Source organism: Zea mays, chromosome 9, assembly GCF_902167145.1.
Source record: "Zea mays cultivar B73 chromosome 9, Zm-B73-REFERENCE-NAM-5.0, whole genome shotgun sequence".
In the NCBI taxonomy this organism is placed as follows: Eukaryota; Viridiplantae; Streptophyta; class Magnoliopsida; order Poales; family Poaceae; genus Zea; species Zea mays.
Genome location: NC_050104.1, coordinates 13,771,469 through 13,788,216, shown reverse-complemented (window position 1 = coordinate 13,788,216; position 16,748 = coordinate 13,771,469). Strand labels below are relative to the sequence as shown.

Genomic DNA, 16,748 nt, shown 5'->3' with positions numbered 1-16,748 from the left:
GTTTATTTCCCCCTCAATCCTCTCCAATCCTCCCGTGATCCTCTTGTCACCAAATTAGTCATTAGTGCGGGTAACCGGGTTGGAGTTCCGCTCCAGAACTATGCCAAACAGCGACAGTATAGTGTTAAGCAGGAATTTTGCTGGAGATGCTCTAGCCGATTAGCTAACTATCCCTGTCGTACTCGTACCACTCTGACGTCACGCAGCAAGGCTACCCAACTGCACTAGTACACGACCCACCGCACAAGGCTGGCCCGGTATCAGGGGCCCACACGACAGGCACTCTTTGTCCATGCTGCTGTCAGCTAGCGAGCCAGCTCACCGTTTTTAAAACCAATTAAACAAAAGGTCAAACGGCTAACCTGCCGAAGGAATCTCCCAATTTCTTAGGACTTCGATCTCGTGCAACTTTTTTTACTTCACGCTGTTCTTGTTTATAGTCCACTTGTACCTGATGTCTGCAGCTAACCCCATTCATGTCTCGATGCCCAGTGGTGTGTTTTTGGAAGCCATTGGGCACCATTCGCCTGCCAAAAATTTTTCTTGACATTTTTCTCCATTTCTTTTGCCAGTTTATCCCAAGTTCAGATTGTAACAAAAGGTTCGAGCAAACTTTTGATCTGATTGATACCTTCAGGAGCGGTTAGCTTGACACTCTCTTGGTTTTTTCAAGACTTTCTGGATCGATACGATACAGACGCACCTACCTCACCCAGCTCCGATCTTGCTGTCGCTTCCCACAGTGCGTAGAATCCAAGAAACCCCAAATCTGTGCCTGGAGCATCGAGCATCCATTATCCGGATCATGGAGAGGTTCGGTAAAGCCCAGTGAAGAAATCCGAGCTCTGTTGCAGTCTCCTAGCGGGCTGCGGGCCATAGGAGATCTCGCGCGCGACAGCACAAGCGACCACGGAAATGTCGCCGCAGCCGGCCCCCGACCTCGCCGAGGACAAGGAGAGGGACACCAATGTCTTCATCGAGGAGGCCCCGGGATCGCCAGCTAAGGTGGCCGAGGGCGACGGCCATGGCCACGGCAGCCCCCCAACGTCGCCGGTGGCGTGGTTCCGGATGCTGGCCAGGGAACTGCACTGGAGCTTCGTCTTCGGCGTGGTGGCCACGTACGGCATCAGCCAGGGCCTCGGTGGCGGCATCTCGCGCGTCGCGTCCGACTACTACTGGAAGGACGTGCAGCGGGTGCAGCCGTCGGTGGCGCAGGTGTACCAGGGCGTCACGTCCATCCCCTGGATGGTCAAGCCGCTCTGGGGCCTGCTCACCGACGTGCTCCCCGTTGCCGGATACCGCCGCCGGCCCTACTTTATTCTTGCAGGTGAGGAGCATGTGTTGGTTTTTGGTTAGAGACGCTCCTGGGTCCTGATTTCTGGAAAACCAGTGTTCCTCGTTCAATTTGGTAGGAACTTTAGGACTGAAAAATATCTTGCGGAAATGTAGGAGTGCAAGTAAAGTTAGATGACTCGTAATCCTGAAAAGTAGTGACAAAACGTGTCAACGGCAATGAGCATCAAACATGCCTATTAGCTAATGGCTATGCACTAGTTGACTTTACATCTAGTAGGTGCAGCATAAGATCCAAACTAAATCATTAAAAAAACTTGTTTTAAAATGATGATTAGTTCAGTACATCTTAATTTTGATTCATTAACTGCATGGAGGAGTACCAAATAGCTAGTAGGAAGGAATCAATGTGACTGTGTAGGTGCATTTATTTTGAAAAAACAAGCTTTGCAGCAAACAGCATAAGCCAAAATGAGCCATTGTTCGCTAACAATGGCATTCATACTACTACTACTATTCTCTTGATAGGAGAATAAGCTTCATTTAGTAAAAGCATAAATAGAAAATGAGTATTTTGTTTGTTTTGTTCCCTCCCTGTTTTTGAGGAGTATGCAGGCTTCATCGGAGTGATTGCAATGCTTATACTCGCTCTCCACAGCAAGCTTCATGCATTGTTCGCTTTGTTGGCATTGATGACCGGAAGCGCTAGCGTGGCGATAGCTGATGTTACTATAGATGCTTGCGTGGCAGAAAACAGTATAGTGTACCCTCATCTTGCTGCTGATATGATAAGCTTAAATGGATTCTGTTCATCTGTTGGAGGTCTTATCGGATTCTCAATAAGTGGTTTTCTTGTTCATGCAATAGGGGCTCAAGTGAGTATCACTAGTTCATCTCTTAAGATTTGTTTGAGTTTCGTGCTTTTGAAATTTCTTTGATGTGCATTTATCACTGCTAGAATTAGAACCCCTGGATATCTTCATCTTAATCTAATTCGAAGTAATTTCATCCGATGCATTTTTTCTGCATAATAATCAGTCAACTTTACTTGTACTGCTTCTCTTTTCTGTGACTTGTCAAATGTAAATTAGACTGACAGTTACCATTACTTGGATGGTGCTGGCATATTTTTCTTCCTTTCAAAATGCATATGGTGTTGGTATCTGATAATGGATAAATCTTGCCTTTCTCAAGGGTGCCCTTGGCCTGTTAACCATACCCTCTGCCTTGGTAATTTTATCCGGAACTCTGCTAAAGGAGGTTCATATCCCCAACTTTCCATACGAGCAGGTTAGGAATGTTGTTGTTCTTGTTTTCTATGAGACCACATATACTCTCATATTACTCTAATTTTTCTTTCCTGGCATGGCAAATTCAGGCCCATAAGAAGTTCGTAGAAGCAAGTGGGAAAATGTTAACAGCTTTGAAATGTCCTGAAGTATGGCGACCATGTGTTTACATGTACATATCACTTGCGTTGAGTGTCGACATCCAAGAAGGAATGTTCTTCTGGTACACGGACCAAAGCGCAGGGTTATCTTTTCATGAGGTACATATACACATCATTTAGCTATGATGCATGCTTGGCAACTTGTTCATGAATGTAAAGGTCTCGTGAACTTAAAATTCTTGTAGACCTGACACATTTGGAATGGCATTTCATTTTATGGAAATATAGCTTGGTACTTCTGAAAAATTGTTCTTTCTGAACGCGTAGTCAAACTAACTATATGTCATTTCACCAGGGATTTATTGGCTTCATGTTCGCTATTGGATCAGTTGGTTCTCTTGTGGGTGTTATACTTTATCAGAATATTCTTAAGGACCATTCCTTTCGAAGCCTTCTTTTTTCAAGCCAGCTGTTGCTAAGCTTGGCAGGAATGCTTGATCTGATCTTGGTGCTTCGACTAAATCTTAAGATGGGGATACCAGATTACTACTTTGCGGTGATCGATGAGGGGGTCTCCAAAATGATCAACCGTATCAAATGGATGCCTCTTCTAGTGCTTAGCTCAAAGCTTTGCCCCACTGGCATTGAAGGCACATTCTACGCATTGCTCATGTCCATCGACAACATTGGCTCGTTAACTGGATCATGGGTTGGTGGATTGCTCCTTCATTTGTTGAGAATCACAAGAACAGAATTCAAGAACCTCTGGGCCGCAATCTTGATTCGGAATATGATGAGGCTGCTACCACTGGCGCTGCTGTTCTTGGTGCCAAGAAGTGATCCGAATTCCACTCTTCTTCCATCCGATTTGCTGAATGAGGGAGATGATGATGAAGCTCAGCGAGTAGAGAATGTCGAGTTAACTTCTCTCCCTGCAAACAGAAATTCTTGCGATGGTAAATCTCTCCATGACGGAGAACGGGATGACGATGAAGCTTCACTTCTTGCCAACAGGAGTTGATACTGGATTGAATATGGAGATTTTTCTTTTGTACACGAGCAAATAGATAAAATTTAGAAAAATCTTTGACATTTGTTTACTATAGATACTCATTTAGATGTTCACGTTGTTAAATTCATTGAATTTGCAGCAGGGTAGCGAAGGCTTGAGAGAAGATACTGGGGATGCTTTGAGCTGGATTTCCCATATACCAAAACTATAATGGATCAAACTTTACTAAGTGTGAATCTTGACTTTTCTTATGAAGTTCACACATGCTGCTATGTTACAGTTGTCAGAGTCGTTGACTAATTGAAAGATTAGTCAACGTCCGGTCAGGCATTGTAAACACTATAAAAGAAAGTTTCAAAGTATTGAAGCACATTGTTTTTTCTCGTTTCAAAATGTTGGATTTAAATAGGCTAGCCCATTTAATTCAATTAATATTTCATGGCTCATAATAGTTAAATGGGGTTAATTTGGTGACAAGGGAAATGGAAGGGGATCTATAGGGGTTTTTTTTTTGCTATTTAATTTTAAATAACAACCTTGAAAGTTTTTTTTTGCTATTTAATTTTAAATAACAACCTTGAAACAATTAAAATACTCTGACCAACTTAGGCCTTGTTCGGTTATTTTTATATCACATGGATTAGATGAGATTTGAAAACAAATAGTATAGATTTTGACTTACTATAAATTGAAAACACATCCAATCTCTTCGATCCACATGGATTGAAGAGAAAACGAACGAGCCCTTAAGAGGTGGACTTTGTATAACTTGTGTGAGGTTGGATCGCTCGCCTCATTGGGTCGAGACGAGCAGTGCAGTGCGGTGTGATCGGGAATGATGTGATGCGATGAGATGCATGGTTTGTCACTATCTCTACTATATTAAAGCATCAGTTTCAACGGTTATTTTGCGTCATCTTTTTACAAATAACTCATCACATCTATTTCAAATCAACCTGCTGCACGCTTGTTCCCTCCGCGCAACCAACATCTACGTCTCAAACCACACCTACGCTTATAGATGGCCAAACGCGCGGCCCAGTATGGGCCCGCAAGCCGCAGCTCCGGCCCAAGCACAGCACGTCGGCCTGCTGACCGTGCCGGGCCAGCCCATTAGCCCGCCGGGCCATTTAGTTAAATCAGCGAAAAATGTTAAAAAACAATGTAGGAGGTGAGGTTCATCTAACCAGTATAACATCATGCTTAGGTGTTTTTAATATTAAATGTAAATTGTATATATGTATATACGATTTTTTTGTAAAATAAAAAAAACATAATTGTGTCGGGTCGGGCTGGCACTACGGCCCAAGCACGGCGCGACGCTCGTGCCGGGCTGTCCCAGACACTATTAAATGGGTCGTACCTCGGGCCGGTCCGCTAGACACGGCCTATTTAGCCATATATACCTACGCACGATAATGATGGTCCTCGTCTCAGTTGCCGCCACCTCGTTCGCCATCTTGCTTCTTTTCTCTCTCCCTCATGCCTCCGCCTTCGCGTCATCCCATTCTCGGCAGAGGGCGTGGGAGCAGGCGCCTCCTCCTCATATTCGTCCGATATCAGCCCCAACACCGACCCACGCAGTGGCTATTGCACGTCCACGAGGACGTTTCACAACATGCGTGCGTCGTCGTTTTCGTCGTCGTCGAACGTTCCGTTCGTCTTCCCGTGCTTCACCTTGTTCTTTCTCCCCAACCTACTGCCCCACTGTGAATCATCTAGGCCCCTTTGGTGATGTTTTGGTAATTAATGACAACTGCTTGTGGACTAACGATTCTTCAAGAAATGAGAATGCAGGGTTGAACCACATAAAACAGGAAATGTTGGAGAATCATAAACATTGGTTGTGGATCAGATAAAGGCAAAGGTATAATATAGGTTTTGTTTTTGCCGGTCTTGAGGAGTTTAGAGAAGATACCTGACCGGATTAGTAGGCTAGATAGCCGTACTATTAAGAGGAGTCAATGACTTTGATCTGTGTGAAACTTAGTGCCTCATAGAGCATCAAGTAGTTGCATTTGCATGAGGACTAACAACGCTTCAAATCTCGTGAGTTAAAAGTTCTTTCAAAAACAAGTTTGAAAGTTGCAAAGTCTTGGATGCGCGGACCGTCCGGTCCTTGTGGGCGGACTGTCCGCGATCCACCAGAGGGTCCGAAGAACTGTCTACTTCAGGGGCCACCTTGTTACTTTGCACTGCGGACCGTCCGGGCCTTAGGGCCGGACCGTCCACAGTCATGTCCAGAGAAGACTGGTTTCGGGTCAGTCCTTGAATTATAGTGCGGACCGTCCGGCCATGCAGGGCGGACAGTCCGCAGGTGTCAAAATGTTTTTTGGTCAGGGACTGTGCGATTTCTTTGATTTGTACTATGGACTGTCCGGGGGACTAGTCCGGACAGTACTATCTCAGGTCGCGGACCGTCCGGATTTATAGGCGGACGGTCCGCGCGTGTTAACTGTCCTTGGACCGAGGCTCGGGTGCCTCATGCTGCCAGGTCGAGGACGGTCCGGCCTTGGAGGGCGGACTGTCCGGACCTACCTTTTCTGACAGTTCTGATAGTTTTCAAACGGGGATTATAGCCGTTATGTGTACGGCGGACCGTCCGGCCCTAGGGCGCGGACCGTCCGCGTGTGCGCAGAACATGTGCTTTTTGCACATAACAGTTGGATTTTGATGGAGGGGTATAAATAGAAGGGTAGCTCGTGTGAGAGACCTCTCTTGGCTATTCCTTGCACACATTGAGCTCATTTGTGATCCTCCAACTCACTCTCTCACACTCTTTGTTTGAGATTGCATTCTAGTGAGAGATTGAGGGTTCCTAGCGCATTTGCATCATTTGGTGATTCTTGAGGCACTAGGTGGTACACCGAGCAAGCGTCATTGGCTTGTTACTCTTGGAGGTTGCCGCCTCCTAGACGGCTCGAGTGATTGTCTCCGTCGAGCTCTCCAAGAAGATTGTGGAGAAGCCGCGGTGTTGATTGTGAGGGGTTTGCGCCTACCTCGCCGGAGCGGCAAAGGTGACATTAGTGGAATCGAGGTATTGAGTGATTTCTTGTCCACTTGGCTCAAAGATCAAGCCGTGACTTGATAGAGGAGCAAGTGAGAGCTTGAATTCCACCTCAACGTGGATTAGGGGTGATCGGCAAATCACCGATACCACGGGATAAATTTCGGTGTCTCTACCTTCTTGCATTACTTATTGCTTTGCAAGTAATTAGTGTTTTGCATATTGTTTCTCAAGTATTCAATCACCGCAGTTGTTTCTCATACATTGTTTACTTATTGTCACTAGAGAATTTATTCCTCTTGTTATATTGATTAAATTTACCTAGTGTTTTTGATTTTAGTCAAAACCGCCTATTCACCCCCCCTCTAGCCGGTGTCCTAGATCCTACAAGTGGTATCAAAGTCGAGGACTCCATTGTTTGTGGATCTAATCATCCCGGAGTGGAACAAAATGGCTAGTAACAACAATGTGCACATTGGGAAGCCACCACACTTTGATGGGAATAATTATGACTATTGGAAAATAAGAATGTCAATGCATCTTAAAGCAATGGGTGGAAAAATTTGGCCAATTGTCAGGGATGGATTTGTTGTGTTGAAAGAAGATGAACCATCCGTTAGTGATAATGAGAATATCCTCACAAATGATCAAGCCATGAATGTCTTTTATGATGCTCTTGATATAAATGAGTTCAATCGTATCAAGAATCTCACAACCGCTCATGAGATTTGGATTAAGTTAATGGAAATTCATGAAGGAACTACAATTGTGAAGAGTGCCAAACTATATGTGTGCAAAGGGAAGTTTGAGCAATTTATTATGAAAGAAGATGAGAGTGTATCCGATATGTTCAATTAGTTAAATGAGATAGTAAATGAACTCAAGGGACTTGGTTTTAATGTACCGGATGTGGATTTCACTCACAAGTTCCTTAGATCACTTCCGAAGAAATATGAGACCATTGTGACAATGTTAGTAAGGAGTGATCTATCTACAACTTCTCCAACCGAAGTATTGGGAGAAATTCTCACTCAAGATATATTTAAGAAGTCGCAAGCCGATGCTTTAAGTTTGGCAAAGAAGGTGAAAAATGAATCAATTGCTCTAAAAGCTAAAGCCTCAAAGGCAATTGAAAAGGAAGAGAGTAATGATGAAGAAAATGAAAGTGAGAGTGATGGTGACATGGCTCTATTTGTAAGGAAATTCAATAAATTCATGAAGATGAAGAGAGGTCAACCTAGAAGAGGTCAAACATCTAGAAGAAGTGCTTTCAATGATAGAAAGTGTTTTGAGTGTGGGGAACCCGGTCACATTGCCATGAATTGCCCAAGCAAGAAGAAGAAGGGCAAGGATGAAAGTGACAAGAAGAAAAAGAAATACTTTAACAAGAAGAAAGATGGCAAAGCCTACTTAGTTGAATGGGACTTGGATGATAGCTCGGATGATGATGATGATGACACCTCATCCAAGCTTAATGCCGGAATTGCCATAAAGGAAGCTCCCTCACTTTTCTCATCCCCTCACTGTCTTATGGCAAAGGGAGATGCTAAGGTAAAAATCATCACCAATTTAAATGATATAAAAGATGATGATGATATCGATGATGTTGATGATGATGGCTATTCATATGATGATCTTGTTAGAATGTTAGGTGAGGCCGATGACTACATGCACAAAGAAAAAGAAAAATTTAAGACCTTGAAGGAATTATATAAAAACCTTCAAGTGTCTTTTGAGGAGCTCAAGACCTCTCACAATGACCTAAAAGAAAATTGTGAGAAGCTTGCGGATGCTCAAAAATCATCTATTGTGCATGAAGTTAAGGTTGTCACTAAGGATATTGGAGTCACTTGTGACTTACTTGATAGTATTACAAGTGAATCACTATCTACTAACTCTATTTGTGATAAATGCAAAATTTCTCTCAATGATAACATTGCTCTTGATGAATCAAAAATTATTGTTGAGAATGAAGTGTTAGTAGATAGAGTAAACACTCTAACTCATGACCTAGAAAAGGCATATGGTGGTAAGGCCAAATTGAATTTCATATTGGGAAGTCAACGATGCTCTCTTGACCGTGAAGGTCTTGGATATGTTCCCAAGAAAGGAAAGAATGCTTTTGTAAAGCAAAAGACATTGTTTGTGAAAGAATGTGACAAAGTGTGTCACAAGTGTCACAAAAAGGGACATGTTAAGAAAAATTGTCCCAAGTTCAAAAATGTATCCTCCACTTGTTTTGAGCATTGTTATGTTCTTTCTCATAATGCAAAAGGTGTTCATGCTAAATTTGTTGGTACTTCAATTGTTGGAAACAAAAAGAAAGCTATTTGGGTGCCAAAGACCTTGGTCACTAACATCCAAGGACCCAAGCAAGTTTGGGTACCTAAAAGAGATTGATTTCCTTTTGTAGGTAAACTACAAGGCGGGAGGGAATCATTGGGTGTTAGATAGTGGATGCACTCAACACATGACCGGAGATATGAAAATGTTTACCCAAATGAGTGAGGAAGATTGCTCAAATTATGATTGTCGGGGACCATAATTAGGGGTACCCTCAAGACTCCTAATTCTCAGCTGGTAACCCCCATCAGCATAAAGCTGCAAAGGCCTGATGGGTGCGATTAAGTCAGGGATCAGTCCATACGAGCGACTTGATCATGCCTCGCCCGAGCCTAGCCTCGGGCAAGGGCAGCCGAACCCGAGGGATTTCCGTCTCGCCCGAGGCCCCCCTCCAACGGCGGACACATCTCCGGCTCGCCCGAGGCCTTGCCTTCGCTAAGAAGCAACCCTGACTAAATCGCCGCACCGACCGACCGAATTGCAGGAGCATTTAACGCAAAGGCGGCCTGACACCTTTATCCTGACACGCGCCCCCCGGCAGAGCCGAAGTGACCGCCGTCACTTCGCCGCTCCACTAACCGGCCTGACAAAAGGACAGCGCCGCCTGCGCCACTCCGACTGCAGTGCTACTTGGCAGAGTGAGACTGACAGGCTGTCAGGTCCTGCCAAAGGCACCCTAGGAAGCTCCGCTCCGCCCGACCCAGGGCTCGGACTCGGGCTAAGTCCCGGAAGACGGCGAACTTCGCTCCGCCCGACCCAGGGCTCGGACTCGGGCTAAGTCCCGGAAGATGGCGAACTCCGCTCCGCCCGACCCAGGGCTCGGACTCGGGCTAAGTCCCGGAAGACAGCGAACTCCGCTCCGCCCGACCCAGGGCTCGGACTCAGGCTAAGTCCCGGAAGACGGCGAACTCCGCTCCGCCCGACCCAGGGCTCGGACTCGGGCTAAGTCCCGGAAGACGGCGAACTCCGCTCCGCCCGACCCAGGGCTCGGACTCGGGCTAAGTCCCGGAAGACGGCGAACTCCGCTCTGCCCGACCTAGGGCTCGGACTCGGGCTCAGCCCCAGAAGACGACGAACTCCGCTTCGCCCGACCCCAGGGCTCGGACTCCGCCCTGGCCTCTGCCGAACGACCTCCGCCTCGCCCGACCCAGGGGCTCGGACTCGGCCTCGGCCAGGGAAGACAGACTCGACCTCGGCTTCGGAGGAGCCTCCACGTCGCCCAACCTAGGGCGCAGGCCAGCCACGTCAACAGGGAGCGCCATCATCACCCTATCCCGAGCTGACTCGGGCCGCAGAGAACAAGACTGACGTCCCATCTGGCTAGCTCTGCCAGATAGGTAATGATGGCGCCCTGCAAGCTCTGTGACGACGGCGGCTCCCAGCTCTCTTACGGAAGCAGGAGGACGTCAGCAAGGACTCAACCGCTCCGACAGCTGTCCCTCCGTCAGGCTCCGCCGCTCCTCCGACGGCCACGACATCACACCAGCTGGGTGCCAAGATCTCTCCGGCTGCCACATCGGCATGTACTTAGGGCGCTAGCTCTCCCCCGCTAGACACGTAGCACCCTGCTACACCCCCATTGTACACCTGGATCCTCTCCTTACGCCTATAAAAGAAAGGACCAGGGCCTTCTTAGAGAAGGTTGGCCGCGCGGGGACGAGGACGGGACAGGCGCTCTCTTGGGGCCGCTCGCTTCCCTCACCCGCGTGGACGCTTGTAACCCCCTACTGCAAGCGCACCCGACCTGGGCGCGGGACGAACACGAAGGCCGCGGGATTTCCACCTCTCTCACGCCCGTCTCCGGCCACCTCGCTTCCCCCCTTCGCGCTCGCCCACGCGCTCGACCCATCTGGGCTGGGGCACGCGGCACATTCACTCGTCGGCTTAGGGACCCCCCGGTCTCGAAACGCCGACAGTTGGCGCGCCAGGTAGGGGCCTGCTGTGTGTTGACGAACAACTTCCCGTCAGGCTCCAGATGGGCAGTCTCCAGCAACCTCTCCGACCCGGGACGGTGCTCCGTTTCGGGAGCCTTGAGTTCATGTCCTCCGACGGCAGCTACGACATTATACTCCTTCCACCGCCGCGCGACAACGACAATGGCGGCCGACAACCCGTTCGTCGGCGGCGGAATCGACAACATCTTCCCCGCGTGGTGGAAGAACAACATTCGAGCTCGCCCCGTCCTCTCCCCCGCCAACGGAGGAGGAGGCGGGGCAACCAAGGCCAAGCAGGAGGCCGCGCTTCGTCGGTTGTAGAGCGAGTCGACGTCCCCAGCGCCCCAACGGGGGGCGCGTCGGGCGTCGACCTCGTGTTTGAGACGAAGGCGAGCGCCGTCCCCCCGCGACACGCCAATCCCGAGCAAGTGGACGACGCCAACGCGCTCGCGGAGAGCTTGCAGGACATCGCCCTCGTACCTGAGACAGCGGTGCAATCAGTCTCCGACGTGACTATGTCGCTGCTCGTCGACCAAAAGGTACCGACCGATTCCCATCCTACGTCATTTCGACTCAGCCTCAACCCGCCTAGCGACCTCGCTTTGGCGGGCGCTCTCGTTGAGGCGAGTGCAACCCCTCTGGGGTTTCGTATGCGGTCGCCTTGGGACCGATTGACGGACGTCTCGACCTACGGGCCCTCTGGGTCCGAGGAAGATGACGATCCCAGCATCTGTTGGGATTTCTCTGGATTTGGCAACCCCAGTGCCATGCGGGACTTTATGACCGCATGTGACTACTGTCTCTCCGACTGTTCTGACGGTAGCCGCAGCCTCGACGACGAGGACTGCGGCCCAAGCCGCGAATGTTTCCACGTCGAGCTAGGGGATCCCTCCGAAGGCAACCATCTCGGCATGCCGGAGGATGGTGATCTCCCTAGGCCGGTGCCTCGCGCTGACATCCCGCGGGAGCTAGCTGTGGTCCCCGTTCCGGCGGGGGGTCACGACCCACGGCTCGAGCAAGTCCGCGGGGCGCAGGCCAGGCTCGACGAGGGAGCAGGAGCGCTTGAGCCGGTCCGCCGGGACGTCGGGCAGGCATGGGCGTGCCAACCCCCGGCCGGAGAAATACGTCACCTGCCCCAAGGTCTCCAACACCGCGTCGCAAACGACGTCAGGGTCAGACCGCCACCCGTGTCCAGTGGGGTCGGTCAGAACCTGGCTGCAGCAGCGATGCTTCTCCGCGCGATGCCGGAGCCATCAACCACCGAGGGTCGGCGAATCCAGGGAGAGCTCAAGAATCTCCTGGAAGGCGCTGCGGTCCGACGGGCCGAGAGCTCTGCCTCCCGAAGGTAGGGATACCCCTCGGAACCTCATGCCGCGACTTCCCGATTCATGCGGGAAGCCTCGGTCTACACCGGGCGCACGCGCAACACCGCGCTTGCGGCCCCGGGCCACCTCGGCAACGAGCACCATCGTCGCGACCGTCGGGCCCACCTCGACGAAAGGGTGCACCGAGGCTACCACCCCAGGCGTGGGGGACGCTATGACAGCGGGGAGGATCGGAGTCCCTCGCCCGAACCACCCGGTCCGCAGGCCTTCAGTCGGGCCATCTGACGGGCACCGTTCCCGACCCGGTTCCGACCCCCGACTACTATCACAAAGTACTCGGGGGAAACGAGACCGGAACTGTGGCTCGCGGACTACCGCCTGGCCTGCCAACTAGGTGGAACGGACGACGACAACCTCATCATCCGCAACCTCCCCCTGTTCCTCTCCGACACCGCTCGCGCCTGGTTGGAGCACCTGCCTCCGGGGCAGATCTCCAACTGGGATGACTTAGTCCAAGCCTTCGCCGGCAATTTCCAGGGCACGTACGTGCGCCCCGGAAATTCCTGGGACCTCCGAAGCTGCCGGCAGCAGCCGGGAGAGTCTCTCCGGGACTACATCCGGCGATTCTCGAAGCAGCGCACCGAGCTGCCCAACGTCACCGACTCAGATGTCATCGGTGTGTTCCTTGCCGGCACCTCCTGCCGCGACCTGGTGAGCAAGTTGGGTCGCAAGACCCCCACCAGGGCGAGCGAGCTGATGGACATCGCCACCAAGTTCGCCTCTGGCCAGGAGGCGGTCGAAGCTATCTTCCGAAAGGACAAGCAGCCCCAGGGCCACCCATCGGAAGATGCTCCCGAGGCGTCTACTCCGCGCGGCGCCAAGAAGAAAGGCAAGAAGAGGGGCATGCATTGCCCGTTTAGAGGCCGGTTTACTTCGTCAGCGAAGAACTGTCTGAAACCAAGATCCGCTACCCACAAGTTCAGAAGTTGCTGTATGCAGTGATCCTGACGAGGCGGAAGTTGCGACACTACTTCGAGTCTCATCCGGTGACTGTGGTGTCATCCTTCCCCCTGGGGGAGATCATCCAGTGCCGAGAGGCCTCGGGCAGGATTGCAAAGTGGGCGGTGGAAATCATGGGCGAGACAATCTCGTTCGCCCCTCGGAAGGCCATCAAGTCCCAGGTCTTGGCGGACTTCGTGGCTGAATGGGTCGACACCCAGCTACCGACGGCTCCGATCCAACCGGAGCTCTGGACCATGTTTTTCGACGGGTCGCTGATGAAGACGGGAGCCGGCACGGGCCTACTCTTCATCTCGCCCCTCGGGAAACATCTACGCTATGTGCTACGCCTCCATTTCCCGGTGTCCAACAATATGGCCGAGTACGAGGCTCTGGTCAACGGGTTGCGGATCGCCATCGAGCTAGGGGTCAGACGCCTCGACGCCCGCGGTGACTCGCAGCTCGTCATCGACCAAGTCATGAAGAACTCCCACTGCCGCGACCCGAAGATGGAGGCCTACTGCGATGAGGTTCGGCGCCTGGAAGACAAGTTCTACGGGCTCGAGCTTAACCACATCGCTCAGCGCTACAACGAGACTGTGGACGAGCTGGCAAAAATAGCCTCGGGGCGAACGACGGTTCCCCGGACATCTTCTCTCGGGATCTGCATCAACCCTCCGTCAAGATCGACGACACGCCCAAGCCCGAGGCACCCTCGGTCCAGCCCGAGGTACCCTCAGCTCAGCCCGAGGCACCTTCAGCTCGGCCCGAGGCGCCCTCGGTTCAGCCCGAGGTACCCTCGGCCCCCGAGGGCGAGGCACTGCACGTCGAGGAGGAGCAGAGCGGGGCCACGCCTGATCAAAATTGGCAGACCCCGTACCTGCAATATCTCCGCCAAGGAGAGCTACCTCTCGACCAAGCCGAGGCTCGGCGGGTAGCGCGACGCGCCAAGTCGTTCGTCTTGCTGGGCGATGAGAAGGAGCTCTACCACCGCAGCCCCTCGGGCGTCCTCCAGCGATGCATCTCCATCGCCGAAGGTCAGGAACTCCTGCAAGAGATACACTCGGGGGCTTGCGGCCATCATGCAGCGCCTCGAGCCCTAGTCGGGAATGCTTTCCGGCAAGGCTTCTACTGGCCAACGGCGGTGGCTGACGCCACTAGAATTGTCCGCACCTGCGAAGGGTGCCAATTCTATGCGAAGCAGACCCACCTGCCCGCTCAGGCTCTGCAGACGATACCCATCACCTGGCCCTTTGCCGTGTGGGGTCTGGACCTCGTCGGCCCCTTGCAGAAGGCGCCCGGGGGCTACACGCACCTACTGGTCGCCATCGACAAATTCTCCAAGTGGGTCGAGGTCCGACCTCTGAACAGCATCAGGTCCGAGCTGGCGGTGGCGTTCTTCACCAACATCATCCATCGCTTCGGGGTCCCGAACTCCATCATCACCGACAACGGTACCCAGTTCACCGGCAGAAAATTCTTGGATTTTTGCGAGGATCACCACATCCGGGTGAACTGGGCCGCCGTGGCTCATCCCATGTCGAATGGGCAAGTAGAGCGTGCCAACGGCATGATTCTACAAGGGCTCAAGCCCCGGATTTACAACGACCTCAACAAGTTCGACAAGCGATGGATGAAGGAACTCCCCTCGGTGGTCTGGAGCCTGAGGACAACATCGAGCCGAGCCACGGGTTTCACGCCGTTCTTCCTGGTCTACGGGGCCGAGGCCGTCTTGCCCACTGACCTGGAATATGGCTCCCCGAGGACGAGGGCCTACAACGGTCAAAGCAACCAAGTTAGTCGAAAAGACTCGCTGGACCAGCTGGAAGAAGCTCGGGACAAGGCCTTACTACACTCGGCGCGGTACCAGCAGTCCCTGCGACGCTACCACGCCCGAGGGGTCCGGCCCCGAGACCTCCAGGTGGCTGACCTGGTGCTTCGGCTGCGGCAAGACGCCCGAGGGAGGCACAAGCTCACGCCCCCCTGGGAAGGGCCATTCGTCATCGCCAAAGTTCTGAAGCCCGGAACGTACAAGCTGGCCAACAGTCAAGGCGAGGTCTACGGCAACGCTTGGAACATCCAACAGCTACGTCGCTTCTACCCTTAAGATGTTTTCAAGTTGTTCATATACCTCGCACCCACGCAAAGTTTAGTCATCAAGGAAGGGTCGGCCTCGCCCCGGCAAAGCCCGACCCTCCCTCGGGGGCTAAAAGGGGGGGAACCCCCTCTGCGTCGAAATTTTCCTCGAAAAAAGATCTCTTTTTCCAGAATATCTTTCGTGCTTTTTGACTACTTCGAAAAGTGGATCCTGAAAACGACGGAGTACATGTAAGCAGCCAAGGCTGACCGAGCCGAGGGACTCCTACACCTCCGGGATACGGATACCTCACTCATCACCTTCTGCGACAAGTAACTCGCGTTCGGATAAAGTGATTCCGCGGACCGAACAAGTCTTTACGTTCGGAAGCTCTTCTGCCGAAGCGATCCTTCGAGCCTTCTCGACTGAGTCGGTGACAGGACCTCATGGACGGGTGAAAGTACGCGTAAGCGGCAAGGCCGACCGAGCCGAGAGACTCCCACGCCTCCAGGATACGGATACCTCACTAATCACCTTCCGCGAGAAGCAACTCTCGCTCGCACAAACATCCCTGTTACCGACAAAAAGTCCAGATACTCGAAACAAGAGGAAAAGAGACGCAACTTTACAACGCAGCAAGGGTGTGTATTCTGGCCTCGGCGGCCGCAGAAGGCACACGCTACAAGACACTCTGATCCTGCAGGCTTGGGTCTCCACGCTGGAAGGGGGCTGTAGCACCCTCGGCATCGACGACACCTTCAGCAAGGTCCGAACCAGCCTCGGATGGTGACGCGGTCCAGGGACTTCTCCGGGAATCCGGCCCGAGCAGGCGGCTCGGCCGGTTACCCCTGGGGCCTCGGCCAACCATCTTCCAAGGGCGCCAGCCCGATCCGAGGCCTCGGCTGATCAACTCCGGCGTCGGTCCCGCTGACGGACAACCCGGCTAGGCTCCGGCCAACCAGGTTTTCATTTTTAAGCCTACTCCGCCTCTGTTCGTGCTGATATCGCTACCCCTGGCCTCGGCTCGTCGAAGAGCGGCCAAGGGGTCTCTTTAACTAAGCTAGAGGAGCCTCAGACAGCAAGGTCGATCGAGCCGAGGGACTCCTACGCCTCCGGGATACGGATACCTCACTTGTCACCTTGACACGGGGCGACTCATGCTTGGTGAAGCAGTTCAGATAATCAACAGGCGAGACTTAGTGCTCGAAAATGAGGAAAAAACACGGCTCCGTGCCAAAATTACATACATGTTCAGGCCTCGACAGCCACAATGAACAAAAACACTGGCATTCAAAGTGCCATTACAAACGGAACTCCGGTTCCCCCTCCGTAGGTACGAACAACCCCACTCCATGTGGGAAGGCCTGC

General features: G+C 51.9%; 1 protein-coding gene across 4 annotated transcripts; it reads left to right on the top strand.

Annotated features, from left to right (window-relative positions):
* Positions 1-315: 315 nt before the first annotated feature.
* LOC100383245 (uncharacterized) lies at positions 316-4,078 on the top strand. 4 transcript variants are annotated; one of them, XM_020543780.2, is made up of 7 exons: positions 356-494; positions 573-642; positions 744-1,327; positions 1,909-2,168; positions 2,488-2,583; positions 2,672-2,842; positions 3,039-4,078. In XM_020543780.2, exons 3-7 carry the CDS (start codon positions 916-918, stop codon positions 3,702-3,704), a joined length of 1,605 nt encoding a protein of 534 aa, XP_020399369.1. In that variant the 5' UTR covers positions 356-494; positions 573-642; positions 744-915; the 3' UTR covers positions 3,705-4,078. The 4 variants fall into 4 exon arrangements, with proteins under 4 accessions (XP_020399368.1, XP_020399367.1, XP_020399369.1 ...); XM_020543779.2 differs by having other exon boundaries at positions 316-642; XM_020543778.2 differs by having other exon boundaries at positions 346-494; positions 573-1,327.
* The last annotated feature ends 12,670 nt before the right edge of the window (positions 4,079-16,748 follow it).